General features: G+C 33.9%; 1 protein-coding gene across 6 annotated transcripts in view; it reads right to left on the bottom strand.

Annotated features, from left to right (window-relative positions):
* Window positions 1–2,526: 2,526 nt before the first annotated feature.
* LOC123564538 (protein white-like) overlaps window positions 2,527–15,159 on the bottom strand; it is a 90,546-nt gene continuing 77,913 nt past the window's right edge. For 2 of the 6 annotated variants that reach the window (XM_053537197.1, XM_053537196.1), the window contains 13 exons: window positions 13,416–13,487; window positions 12,774–12,876; window positions 12,444–12,533; window positions 11,901–11,929; window positions 11,082–11,187; window positions 10,570–10,701; window positions 10,143–10,235; window positions 9,657–9,714; window positions 8,926–9,003; window positions 7,429–7,534; window positions 6,090–6,190; window positions 5,542–5,627; window positions 2,527–5,248 (listed from right to left, as the gene is read on the bottom strand). In XM_053537197.1, coding sequence (XP_053393172.1) covers window positions 5,144–5,248; window positions 5,542–5,627; window positions 6,090–6,190; window positions 7,429–7,534; window positions 8,926–9,003; window positions 9,657–9,714; window positions 10,143–10,235; window positions 10,570–10,701; window positions 11,082–11,187; window positions 11,901–11,929; window positions 12,444–12,533; window positions 12,774–12,876; window positions 13,416–13,487 — 1,159 coding nt within the window. In that variant the 3' untranslated portion in view covers window positions 2,527–5,143. Of the gene's footprint in view, window positions 5,249–5,541; window positions 5,628–6,089; window positions 6,191–7,428; window positions 7,558–8,005; window positions 8,199–8,236; window positions 8,538–8,925; window positions 9,004–9,656; window positions 9,715–10,142; window positions 10,236–10,569; window positions 10,702–11,081; window positions 11,188–11,900; window positions 11,930–12,443; window positions 12,534–12,773; window positions 12,877–13,415; window positions 13,488–15,159 lie in introns of those variants that run through there. The other 4 variants (XR_008369934.1, XR_008369935.1, XR_008369936.1 and 1 more) reach the window with 4 other exon arrangements.

Here is a 15,159-nt window from a genome sequence, read left to right as displayed (position 1 = left end):
TATATATTTCAACAAAAACTGTCAACTTACCTTGTTTTTAGAAGAAGACAAAATTCCAGCAACTTTCGCTTCCCCGCAAAACTGTACCGGTGCACACATAAAAAAATCTCAACTGTGATTTTCAAAATAATACAGTCAGACCACAATTATTTCCCTTGAAAATTAAATGCTCTAGGTAAATGCCTACATTTATGATACAAAGGAAAGGAAAAACAGTGACCTGTATCAAGAATACTGTCATTTTGTATTGGAATTCGTTTGCTTTACGTTTCTAAAGTCTAAAATACTTTGTCATAGGCACGCCCAAGGTTTCCAATAATAAAGTTAGCATGACTTTTAGTGCACTTAAACCCCAAGCTGCAATTCTGCTTTGGGCCTTTAAATCTCGAATTTTTTTCTGCAGCAAACAAGAAACACTTTCCATGAATAAAATCGAATATAGGAGCAAGTTTTGCAGCATCCTGTCTACTGAGGTAGCGCACTTTGCTTTAGAGATTTGAATCACTGTAAATTGCCACGGCGTTCTTGTCATTGGGTTGTCATTTTCCTTTTTTTTGCAGTAGTATAATGTCCCAACTTATAATTCTCTGCTACGCCAATGTTGCATTCCGACAGATTGGATATTGCGAATAATGACATTCTTCATCCTGATAATTAAAGAAAGAAAAGTTACCTTCGCATTTCATTGTCATTTTTTATCGCGCGTCCGTTATATAGGCAGCAAATGTGGGTTCGAGCCTCACTCGGGGCGTTGAATTCTTCATGTGAGGAAGCCAGCCAGCTGGCTTACGGATTGTCGGTGGTTCTACCCTGGTGCTCGCTCGTGATGAAAAAATGCATGGAGGGGCACCTGGTGAGTTCCTCCATCATCAAAGCTTGAAAGTCGCCATAACACCTATAATTGCGTCAGTGCGACGTTAAACCCAACAGAAAAGTCAGTATCTTCGTTATCATTGGAAGAAAATCGCTCTTCACAGTATCACTGAAACGATCTAAAAATAGCACATGAGCCAGAGAATATCTTTGTAATCACACATTTAGTCCCATGTGAAAACACCCCCAAAAGGTACAAGAACAGCAGTTTAATGCTCATTTCAAAATAGAAAGGTCTCCCTGTTCTTTGATTCAGTTTTGTTATATTTTCTGGTCCTTAGGAACCATAGTCTATTCAATATCTCCGTAACAGAATTCTGCATAGGCCGGTGCTAGGGGTTTTAGGAGTGTTGTACTTCCATCATGAACAGACTAAATCAAACCGAGTCTGCTATTATTTTGTTGGTTGCATTCTATGCTTCCAAAGGTTCTTTTAACAGATTTTATTAAGTATCACAACAAAAATCTTGAAGTGTTCTGTGGCGGCCGTAAAAAGTTTCCCCGTACTTGGAACCAGTGTTATATTTCCTAGTGCTTTGGGATCATGGAGTCCATTCAATATCTCTGTAATAGAATTCTGCGGAAGTCTGTAATTAATTTGCTAGGTTACATTTTGTGCTTCCAAATAATATTCTTACAGATTTTATTAGGTATATCCCCTTTTTAAGTCAAAAAGGAGCCACATGACCCAAACAGCGCCGGAGGACTTAAACCGGCCAATAATAAAAACAAAAAGATAGATTCCAAATTTGGAGGCATTCAGGAAAATTTATCATCATGTTCTAATAGCATTCATAATATCTTCTTTATCCTGAGTAAGCAGATATTGTACGAGCCACGGGTACAGTAACTTCTGGAGACATGCTTTAATATGGAACTTCTTGAAGTTATATCTGTATAATGGACTTGTGACTGAACACTACTTTGCTTTTTTTGTAAGACTAATGGGCACAAATGATATCACTATTTATCTGAACCTAATCAAACAACCGTTGCCGTCCTAGGCATGAGTGCCGACAGGACAATATAAAGTTCGCTTCATGGTTGGCTTATGTCAAACTCTATAACCGAATTGGAAAAGGCGCCTAAATTGAAACAATAAGACTAAACCCAAACAAACTTTTTTTAAAATGTGAATTCCTCGTTTGAATGATAATTTTACATTCAGCAATTTTAATATTCAACCTCTTCTTCCACTATAGGTGTCACCATCCTTGCTAACACAACAATTGATATAACATAGAACATGTCTGACCGTACAGTTGAAGTAAATAAACTGATTGGTAGATAATTTATTATTAATAATATACGATCATGTGTTATTTAATTAGCTGAACCCGTCCGCTTAGCTCAGTAGGAAGTACGCATATCTACTGATCACAGGGTCGTGAGTTCGACCCCCGGGCGAGATATATGTTCTCCGTGACGATTTTATAACATACATGGAGTCTGAAATCATTCGTCCTCCACCTCTGATTCACGTGGGGAAGTTGGTACTTACTTGCGAAGAACAGGTGTGTATTGGTACAGAAACCAGGAACACTAATTAGGTTTACTGCCCGCCGTACTTTTGAAAAACGGTGTTAAACCCAAAACAAACATTGATTAGTTTAACTGATCTGTTAATGGAGGCATAAATGAATAAATGAATCATTACATTAATATTGACTTTATTCTTGTCTCACTAATTTTTTTTTCATCGTAATAAATACGGTAAAGACATTGACAATATTCGTAAAATTATCTAATAAATAGATGAGTATCATTAGCATGTTACGATTTGATAAAGCACGAGTGTGGTTTCGTTTAAGAAGACGAAAAATGTCAGAGGTAATAAATATGTAGTTCTGTAGTGGAAAGTCTTCAACTGTCTGACAATTTTCTTATGATAATGGTTCAATATATTCTGGTGTATTTGGAGTTTTCTAGTAATACTTTTTAGTGCATTTACTTTTAATGTTTTGATATGTGCTGCAATCCGACCTACAGTGGATTACATATTTGAGCATATTATGTATAGCAGATTTCTATTATTTCTTGGAAAATCATTTAGCCTGCTTCATCTACCAGTCCATTGTTTACCTCTATTTATTGTTAACGCCATTCTGCACGTCTGTATAATTATCTAGAACTAAAAGAGGAAACTGAAAAGAAGTCTATAAGAAGAAACAATTGAATAACATTTCTAAAGATTCATGACATGACAGAGCTGGCAGAAATTTTCCCGAAGATTTTTATATTCATTTGCAAATCCCTAATTAACAAAACAGTGTTGAATCATTAACAATACAAAGTTGAATCATCAAAATATAAAGTAAAATCATAACAATATAAAGTAAAATCATAAAGGATGTAAAATGATTTTGCCCAGCAACAGTTATATTAGACTAGCCACTAGACTGATAATAACTATATTTCTATATTTTCCATTTTTTGACAAATTCTGTTTCATAGAGACAAAAGCCAGTCTATTTTAGAGATTTCCACACAGGACTGATGTTGAAATTATCACATAGGATATAGACTGGCTCAGTTCACTACATTCAATCATAAAAATGTAAAAAGATATATCATAGTCTAGGAGCTAGTCTACAGTTATATGACTTAAGCTATTTTATCATATATCATCACATATAATGTTAAATGTATATATTTCAGACTAAAGAATTTAAACAAAAACTTAAATGTTCAGATAAAAATCTGGTTAACAAAAGATTCTCTGCCTATCTCATCATAGGTAGAATAAATCTGCTTGTAACTGTACATCTGATACATTATTCCAAAACTACGTGTTCTGTTTGTTTACTCAATGGAACCTAATACCTCCAACAAAATAGGTGTTATTTTTTAAAATTATCTACTGAGAAAAATTCTGTATGTTAAATTTAAGTTTAAACTTACCTGAAGAGCCTGGTCTGACAGTATTAATAGGAAAAATGACTCACCTGTCACAGTAAGTATTTTTTTTGTATATAAATTTCACTTAAAATTCGTCTGTTGTTTCGGTTATTATAACAGAACGAAAAGAAACGTTTAGCATTACTAAATCATTGCCACTTCAAGATAAAAATTAACACACGTTTGACGTCTTGGGAGTGAAATAAAGCCATATGATATACTTGACATAACACTAGTGTAATAACATTTTCACTGCTAAAGCAAGAAAAGGGCATACATATGATAGATAAAATAAATATTACATTTGTGCATCTTCATACTGAATGTATTAAAGGAGTTGAATAAAATAATAAAATTCGAGGCGTACGTAATATCCTTGATGTTTCCTCGATCATTTATATACATAGAAAAAAAGAAAAGAGAAAGCATTTCTCTTTGTTAATCCCTAGCACACATCTGAAGCATTTCACTCGTTTGTAACACAATCATTAAATTTATACATATTATATATACAAAGATTTTAAAACAATGTTAATATTTCCTCCCACTCCTACCTCAATAATTACTGTCAACTATTTCCCACGTAAAGGCTTTCGTATAATTATAGCATAATTAGTAAAGCCTGTGATTTATAACATATTGTAAAACAAATGCGTTATCAACGGGTACAATAAGCGATCTTATGCTATTTATACATTGAAGTATTCTCCTCATTTATCCAGAATTCAAGACGACAGTTTTCCAAACGTATCATTCACTCTTCTTTAATTTTAACGTAAGTCTTCGTCTCATTTTAAACATAGGTACTTTATGTATAAACAGTCTGGTTCTTTAACGTATCCAGTGTAGCGTACCTACACACACAAAGAAACCTGTCCTGGGAAGAACCAGTACTATCCTCTTCGTAGGTTAAGGAGGCATTCAAGAGCATCTCAGACATATGTAGATACAAAGTAAGTCTGGCTATAAAAATAAAATTTGAAATTATCTAGATACTAAGTTTCTGGAAATACTGCAATTAATGGTAAGTGCAAGTACTTTTCTTTAATCTTTGAAAGAGTTGTTTGAAAAAGTGTCAGTTGGCAATATTTCATCCTTTTTAAAGCAGATAGTTATTTATCACAAAATCTGAATATCATATATTTTTATTTTCATATTTTGCAATATTATTGTTTGCCACTGATATTTTACCCCTTTATATGTATATACAGCGATATATGACCTTTGTCAATTCACCGTAAAATTCAAATCACCGCTCACTCACTCACTCTTTTCTAAGGCACAAGAATATCATATATTCATAATATTGTGTCAGAGTAGAAGAAATTGTTACAGGTCAAAAGAGAGTCACACTCATTCGTTGCCAGACCCACTAACTCTTTGATATCCTTGCCCTCACTAGTAGCACAATGAAGGCTACAAGTCTGTAGACAACCATCATGGCTAACAATACGCCGATGTTTAACCAGAAATCGTCCTAAATGTACAAATAAGAAATGCAACGTTACTGGTAATTACGATAAAACATAATAGTTTAAACATTTAATAATACATAGATAAATGATATGTCTTTAGTTTCCAATAATAACAGAGAAAAAAATATTTTGAATTTCTTTTTATGAAATTTGATCTTTCAGAAATTAATGCACTAGAAATTCAAACACATCAGTCTATCATCTAATAATTACAGGCAAAAAATGTATACAGGATGACTTTTGACTTGGTATAACACACAAAAATATCTGAAGTGATATTGTATTCATACTGTACCTTGTCATAATTGAGATACAATATCACTTGCTGGCCGTTGTGGTAGTGGCAGCTGTCAACAGGTGATGTGCTGTTACCATCACAGGCTACAAGAGAGTTTAGCATTAAAATATATTGATATTTAATCCTAAACACACTATAATATTATTAAAACCATATTCATGTTCCTTCTTATTTGTTTAAACATGGCCATATGCATAATGGTAAGAAAGTAGAACAGACTCTCAAAAGGTGACGAACGTCATTAACGGTGGCGTCGTACTAAATTTCACACCAAATCTCTTGAGAAAATGACATACCGCTGCAAAAGTTGCATGTGATTACTGTTTTCACATATAAACTTGGACTTGTTGGATTTAATAAACAAACAATATTTGCACTTTATGTTCGGTAGTAATACAAGCGAGGGTGGGTGTGGGATTTTTCGGTGTTGGAAAACGGATGTCAACTTTGTGCTGAACTCTCAGTTTACGGTTTTGCCTCTTGAACGTTTTACGAGATTCATTTTACAGTAACTGTTTCGTAAATGATAATGGAATTCTACCTACACAGCATGTCAATATTGTCCCACTGGTTTACCGTTACTAGCTCGTTTGCGTATTTGAACCAAGACAAATATTCCAGCCAGATGAAATAAACAGGAATTGAACTAAAGTGAAAAGAAAACTTTAATGTTTAATAGTATATTTAAATATTTTTCAAAACAACTCTAATTTAAGCGAAAGATTATAGTTAAGAAAATACTTGATAAAATAGTTTTGCTATAAAGTAATCAAAATGTCACTAAACAAGTTTAACGGCATTTAACGGTAACATAAGGAAATAAATGATAAGTATAGTTAGCTAATTGTCAAAACATTAGAAAATAGGAACTATATTTTATTAGCAAGATACATGTGCATTTGTAACAGTTAACTTTAGTCTTACACAGTGTTATCCATGTATTGTCATGCTTGATTACTGCATTCAGCAATCAGTCATGTGTATAACAAGAAGATTGATGACGATAACTGTAAACATTGACACGTCTTTTCCTGCGGTTTTGTTTTCATATTGGATACCCGTATAAATGAGTGTATTAAGGTGACTGTATACGTATATGCATATATATAGTTAGAGGGGGACGGTGGTCTAGTGGATAAGCAATCTGACTAAAGTACATCTCCAATTTACGCTACGCACATTGGATCTGAAGAGTGTCGTGCTATTGATAGCCTCGTTCTGACGACCCTTCCGCTAGCCAATCAGAGCCTTACTTACAACATTTTGTATGTGAAGTAGACGTTTAAAAAAATCTAAATTTAGCCTGGGTTTTTCATATTTACAAATTCTTATGACGACCACATCGCGTCTACGCCCTCGTGTTTTGAGAGAAATCATATGTCATGGTACGGACTTGGTCACGTAAGGTGTCAGACAGCCGGTTAGCTCAGATGGTAGGGCACTAGCCCTGTAAGCGAGGGGTCCCGGGTTCGAGCCCCGGACTGACTGCACATTTTTCTCACCCTTTGACATTCGACGCTATTTTGATGGTTCAGCCAAATGCTTGTTGAAACAAGTCGTCTGATTGGTTCAAATAAAAATAGATTTGCAAAAATAAAAATAGCAATATCGGAAATCCAAAATATACAGATGACGAATGTGAATAGGTCATTCTAAGATCTTCGTTTAGAAGATCAAGTACTTTAGTCAGATTGGTGGATAAGGTGTCGACCGCTCAACCCAGGGGTCGTGGGTTCGAGCCCCACTGGGGTCACGACAATGACTTCTCATATGACACCAGTACTGGGTTTCCCAGGAAGCGGACTCGAGAGTGGTTACAATAAGCAATTACAATCATTATATATATTTTGTAATATGAAATATGGATTTGAAAAAGATACATACTCCGAATTTAAAAAGAATCCACCAAACATTATCAACGGAACTATTAATGGCGGAGCTATAGCCAGGGCTGTGCTAACCGAGTTTGTCGCCGCCGATACAATATAGCCTGGAACGAAGTAATGAGTTGATCTTAAATAGAAGAAAAAAGAAACTTTCAAAGAAAAATGTTCTTAAACATTTTATAGCGAGTAAATTTCTAACTTACAAATATAAGAAACATACTTATTGGTAAACAAGTTGTTTAACTTGTATAAACAGCATTTAGGTCCAGTTGATGTTGAAGCTCACGTAATTCCTGATATATAAGGTATGGTAAAACTACAATAGTAGCCGTGTGTTTTGGATCTGTCCAATATGGCCGCTCAAAACAAAAAATCAATGGAATATCACATAAATTATTAAAGATACTTCCTATTCCTTTTCAGATTATGTAACCAAACTCTGTTGAGTAACACTTTCAATAACGAAAGGAGTAATCGCCACGCTTGCATTGCGATCTGATCTGAATGATATTGAGCAAAAATATGTCTTCTAAACTCACAGAAATCTTTTACTATGAGTAAGTTATTGTGCTCACCTTAATTTTGGCTGCCGGAATCCTAAGGCGGTGCCCGATTATGTGTGTGCGTTTGTGTGCTTGTGCGTCTGTGTGTCTTGGGCGGTGCCCTACAGTGTTGTTATATCTTACTTGTCTATCTAAGTAGTTAGTCATGTGTGTTTGTCTTTTGTACATGAGTGTCTGCGCTGCTGTGGTCTACGTTGTAAGGTAACTGTGATTAAGGAACGTAGTATTCCCTTTTAAATATTCATCCTTGTTCTACTTTCCCCTTCACCGCCCCAACCCCTCCTTTTTCTACCCTTATCCCTTCTTCTCGCTTTTTCAATATTTTGCATAAAATTAAAATGTACTTGTTGGATTTTTGAAGCAACCCATCTATAATGTTCTTCCGTTACAGATTCTTTTTGTTGTGGGCCTACTTTGCAAATGTTTGGCTCTGAGGCTGTGTTTGTGATGCGCTGTGCTTCCGAGAAATTTTCCCTTACCAATTATCTTTTGTTTTGTATCCGGTGCTCTTAACATTTTGTTCTTGTTGCAAGTAAAGTCAAACCTTTTCAATTTAAAAGGTGTGAATAAACTGGATGATAATCTCGAGTGTAAGTATTCATACATTTTGTACAAAGCACTAAAATAATCAGAAAGACACAAAACTTGCAGTGTAGTAGAAACATGAATGTTACAGTTTAGATAACAAGTGTACATCAGTTTGGCTAACTTAGTCTGTTTGGATGTTTGCGGTTTGGACTTACCTTTTCAAGATAATAATGTTTATTTCTAAGTAATGTTTTCAGATTTTGCATTAAAAGCATATTCAGTTAGTGGCATATGTTCACATACATAGGCCAGATGTAACAGGTTCAAACACACGGCTACCGATGTAGACACCAAACAGTGATATATAACAAATCAAAACAACTTATAGATTTAATTTTGCTTACCAAACGACACAGAAGTGTTTGCCACAATAACTATCACAGCAGTAAATATTAGGAACGCTTCCGCTGAATTGTACAAACCTACAAGTACAGTCATTGACAAAGTAGGAATTCAGATGATGTAAAGCCACCTTTCATCCGGTTAAACAGCTACATGCAAGTAAGTTAAAAAGGAAGTTAAGACAAGTTATTTTTAACAACAGTCAGGGTATTATAAATGGAAGTAAATCAAATATATTGTCGTTGGGTTAATACCAACTTCCTTACGTTAAGATGAGTAAAATGTTTTAGCATTTAATTTAGTTCTTAAATTAACGTAATGTATAGACAAATGTTATCACAGCGAAGCGACGTATGCATAAACATTGTTTTGGATTTTGCAATACTATTAAGTCCATTCAATGAACTTCTAATCCGATATGGGTATTATAAACTACAAGACTGAAATAAATTGTCCCTTAATCGAAGCTTGATGAAGAATAATTGCCCCTCTTGTTTCTCTAATTGGCTAATATTTCTGGACGATCTGCGTGTTTGAGTGTGTGTGTGTGTGTTCGTGCGTGCGTGCAACACTAAATATTGTAGTCCAAAATTTAAAAGTAAGCCAAAACTGTACGCCAATAATAATTTGTACAGTAAAAATGAGGAAGATTTGTTAACAAAAGAATTGTTATTTACTTTGATGTTGTTTACAAAACAAGTTTATTAATATAAAGTAATAAAAGATACATTACCAACCATCCAGTATGTAACTGCTGAGAATATGACTGGGATAATGATGAAGGAAGGCAACTGGAAAATAAAAGAATAAGTTTTTGCAAAACGTGATATCTATTAAACACAATTACATGTTTATATACATTCTAAATAAAGCCTGCATTAGTCATTATCCATTAGAGGTTCGTCAAAATCACGAGACGAACTTCTGATTTTACTTCTTTCGTTTTTTTTTGGTAAGCATGCACAATCGTAATTACTACCGGCGTTAGTTTCAGCCAATCATTGTTCGCCATTTTTGCGCAAGCCGAAACTGAAATTTAAAAAAAAATACAATCAAAGCACTAGTAACAACGACGACATTGTACGACTACGATTAATAAAGATTTAATCCTGTAATCGGATGTTTAGAAATACCTCAAGAAATAATAATATTCCGCGTAATTTGGCACCGATATCGGCAATATTCACTATATACATTTGCAAGATAAATGGAAATATACCTCAGCCAGAGATTTGCAGATAAAGTAGATGTCAACCCTGTAGAGCCCAATACCGTATTCTCGCAGAAAGATTGGTGTCTCCAACGGGAACGACTATCATGATAATTCAATATTTAACATTTATTTTACAAAGCGTGCACATTTCTTAAATGTATTCGTATTTAATTGATACTCTCAACTTTTTCGATTATGTACCAAACCGTAATATTTTGTATGTTACTATATGTACCAAATCATGGAATTAACAACAGGAAAAACAAAAAAATACGCACATAGTATCCTGAAAAGCGTATAAACGGCTTGAAACTTTCGTTGACATAGGGAAGAAATGTGCATTTAGATTTACTCTTTACAAAATGTTGAATAAATGAATTTAAATTGTAAATAAAAAGCCGAAAGTAATAAGGCAGAAATAAATATGACTTACATTGAGTACCCCCAGCATATTTGTAATGGTCATGTTTATAAGTATTAAAAACAAAACGCCATTGATGTTCATAACACCTTCCTGGTCCAAGTCTAACTGGAGATAGATCAGCCCCAGCATTAATGCTAATATCTGGAAACAAAATTTAAGACGTCAATGAATGCCAAGGATCTTTGGTAGCAGATTATTATTTGTAGAATCTCTTCGAACACCTATTTTACTACCTAATCTAAATGAGTCAATGTTAATAAAATATTCCCATTAACTGTTTGTTTTCATTATGCATAGCAGTAAAGATTAATGTGTTCTGGAACAGTCAATAGATCTAGACTTACCAGTACAGTTTTATTATTCAACATAGAATTATGTATTATATAACTAATCATCATGGTCGTATCTTAGTTAACCAAGACATATTACAGGGACAGCTGTCAAAGTTCGATACCGTTCGGATTTACATACACAAAATATAAAGTGGTCACACCTACAGGCATATTTTATAACTGACTTACGACTGCTTGCACAAGGCGTACTCTTACAACCATTGGTTCTCTAATTGCTGTTTTCCATGACCGTGCAAATACGGCAGCAAATTGTTGATACCAAGGTGATTCATACCTTCAGTATATGAACAGCTATTTCAGTTTAAGCGTAATGATTCTACATTAATACTTAATTAGACAAACATTTACACAACTTAGTTAAACATAGTCAATTTCCTTTAATTTGACCTGTAAGTGCATTTGACTAACAAAGCAGGGAAAAATGCAACGATACAGTATTTGTTGATGTAAAAATAGAACATTATACGTTTGCAAATCTAACGTTTCAAAAGACTAAAGGGTCATTTTAAAGACAATTCCATTCAGGAAAAAATTTCATGTTGGTATTTTTTTTGCCAGAATGGTATTGGTATTTCAAAGTATCCGATCCACAAAGAAGAAAGTTCTATAGAACAGTACAGAGTATCAAAATGTATAAAATATTAATGCCTGGTAAGCTAATACAATTTTGTTATCAATTGAAAGTGTATTGCCTACTGAAAAAAAAATTACATGACACAAATATGTTTTATAATTTTTATTTTTACCTTAATAATTTTCGATGATAATACAACAGTTATCCAGTTATTACAGTGTAAGATTTATCATTTTGCAGTCAAAAACATGACTGCAGTGATTCGTGCATACTATTATTGTCGTCTTATTTACTAGTTCTTGTTTAGCAGACACACCTCTTTCAAATGATACCAAAAGCATGGGGTCACCAGGCATTGAAATGTTATCTATGGATCGGATACCTTAAATGATATCAGTATGTACACACTTTACCTTTCTCCATTTCCGTTTAATTCTGTGATCTGAAAAAAAAGTATGTTTGAGAAATGTAACTTTGCAAGCCTTATAATTCCAACCAACGCCTTATTTTTTATGAAATGTGCTTAAAATCGACAGTTATAGTCTTATATTCAACAACAGAAATTATTTATGCTGTGAATGGAACAAATCCATTTCCATATTTCCATTTTTCTGCACAAATACGAGATAAGAATTCACATAATCGTATATAAAGTCACGCAAGTAATGACTACTAGTATGTGCACATATTACTAGCCCAAAAAGATCATGTATTACTGCCATTTTAAATTTTGAATATTAACATTTGTTGTAACACTGACACCAATTCAACCATATTTTTATAAAAAAATTCAAACTGCTTTATTATAAAGAAGGTATGGTAATTTAATTTTAGAAAAAATACGTGTAATTCGTATAACATATGGACAAAATTACTCTTCATGCGATGAAATTGCTAAGGGCAATCATTTTGCGAATAAATATACATAAATCTACAGAGACCTCGGGTGAACTTACTAGATTTTTGGTTTCGTTGATTTCCATACTACGGTTTTCATCTAACATTGATCTCGCATAGGATGTCCCATTGAATTTGTCACAGATAGTCTGTAAAGTAATGAAACACGAATATATTTTTAAAGCTACATGTGTTCATTCGTTTTGCCTATTTTCGACCTGTCTGTAATTAACATCATTATTTACCTCTGTTCTAAGCTCATGTAATATTTGCTTTTTATATAATTTATTTTCCTTCACGCTCCGAATTTACTAAAATGATTGATCCTGATGCTATTTGCGATTAATTCATTTCTCCATTTACTGTACCATTGTTGGCTTACTGCCTACCTCAATTCTTTGTTTGCACTCTGTTTCTTTTCCAGGCACAACAGCCATTGACATAATGAAGAAGTCACAGGGATTGTAATTCAGCGGACAAGGATGGCCAGCGCTAGAAGTATAACGCAGAACATCTATATGAACATGTCACAATGAGTGTTTTATATTGTTTCAAAACAGACATAGACAAAAACCATGTGTAATGCAACACTGACGAGATAAAGAAACGCCTAATTGAACGTTATTTTCATTACATAGTTAATATTTGTTGGGCAATGTTAGAAATGTACAAGTGTTCAGACCAACAAACGCAGCCAACTAAAATCGTTTGTTAAATTCATGTAACTGCTCATTATGTCCTCGTAAAGCCTTTGTGTGTCAACCATGTGTTTTATTGAGCGATTTTACACAGATATACGTGTTAGCCAACATACAACAACATTTTCAGAGATTTTCTGACAATCAGTTTTTGATAATGCCGAGACTAAATTTCTAAGAGAGGGCTCTTATTTTGGCCATTCCCGAATGTGAGCGAACGCAAAAACATGTCTAGGCATTTTAACGTCTCTCGTTCGAATTCCTTGCAAACACCAAGATTTACATGTGACATAAGCAAGGCGGCTGGTAATAAATAATCATGTTACAACATACCTTCTGTAAAAGTCTAAGGCGTCTTGTAGACTTCCAAGGAAGGCAACTCTTCCTTCAGCCATAATGAGAATTCTAAACAAAAGTAAACACATAATGATTCATTATCTCTGTTACAATGCCGTGGGTATATTGTAATATGTTCAGGTTTTATTAGTCTAAGGGAGAAAACTTAGATTTTGTAAGGGAGACAACTCCTTCAACCTTGTATCTCTAACTTGTTAAGAGTTACCTGTTTGCCACGGTTAGTGATTTTCAATTGACATGTGACCTCTTTAAAGAAAAAAATAGGCAGTCAGTCATTTTAGTCTTTGTTGTAAAGATAAGTTTTTACCTGTGGTCAAGAAATTGTATTTTCAATGGTTTGTATTTGTCCTGTTATTGCTTAATAATTGGTTTATAGTACAAGGAATTAAATCTTTGTATTAGGTTCATTTTGACTTTAGTAACTTTAGAATTGTGAATTTCATGATTGATGAAAAGGGAGTTTCAGAATGACACTTATATTTCTCAAATCACATTGCTCTCGTTTATTCACTGCTAACATTTAGCTTTGCAGTATCAAGTAACGGGCACTGGTTTGATTGTGCAGTTGCAGATCATTCATCACATAGATGGTAAGTCACATGATGAGCTATGTGTTATGCGTAGCTATATTTGTTATAAGTATTATATACGTTATTCGACAAATAGGTTATTTGGACGCGTTTGCTGCTATGTTCTAAATGTGATTGTATGGTACTTACGAGAACATTTGCGTTATGAACTGTGTATTGCTTTTACTATGATTTACCATATATTGACTGTCTTTTAACCTTTGTTTTCAGACTGTGTTGATGTATTACATTACCATGCAATACGGTTGTATTAAACTGGATAGAATTCAACCCATATCGTTCTGTCAATATTATATACCGTTTCACATGTAGACACAAAATTGAACTCATTGACCTCTTAGGGTCTCGGGCTTTTAATATAGCGCCGATAAACCCCGTTACAATATATGACCTTAAACAGTTTTACTCTTGGATAGAATCAAACGGGGTTATTACGCACAGCTTAACTTTGATTTGATATTTAAGTTTTACTGTGCATTTTAATGACCTTGCGGGGCGGGGTTTCGCGACGGTCCACTGCATAATTGTGCAGGATATTTAGTATATTTGGAAGCCTGATTTCTTATCCTTACATTTTAACCAATGCAGCGCTGAACTTTAGTCGTTGAATACGGAAGTAAACAATAATATTGCTCTACCTATTTTGTTCGTGTTTGAGATTACCATTATATGCATACTCCGCCCCGAAAAGTTTGGTTTTACAGAATACGCCCCATGGAACACTTTTTTCAATGTTCAGTCACCTGGCTGGATTCTTTAAGGACTTCCCCTTGAGAGGATGATGGAAATATATGATTTTAAAGCATACATATGCATCAATATTTTATCGAAAGGTTACCAAAAAACTAAAAGTATGAAGCATGATGTTTGCAATAAAATTGCAGATCCCGATGTATAAAACATGATAAATGTAACGTCTGGTTTCCTTTATCTCTCAAATATTCCGTGAATATTAATAATTTAAAGGGCCAGGTGATCTTATCGTATAATTTAGTCAATATATTCAAAATCATGCTTTGTTGAGATTGTTATTCACGTAAAATAGATATCTGTTGACAAGTACTAGATATCTATCATGATAATTTGTATTCATTTAGAAACGCCAATGATTTCATGTAACATTTCGAAGG

The sequence above is a fragment of the Mercenaria mercenaria genome, chromosome 2 (assembly GCF_021730395.1).
Source record: "Mercenaria mercenaria strain notata chromosome 2, MADL_Memer_1, whole genome shotgun sequence".
Lineage (NCBI taxonomy): Eukaryota > Metazoa > Mollusca > Bivalvia > Venerida > Veneridae > Mercenaria > Mercenaria mercenaria.
The sequence above is the reverse complement of the archived record's forward strand: the minus strand, read 5'-3'. Positions and strand labels throughout refer to the sequence as shown.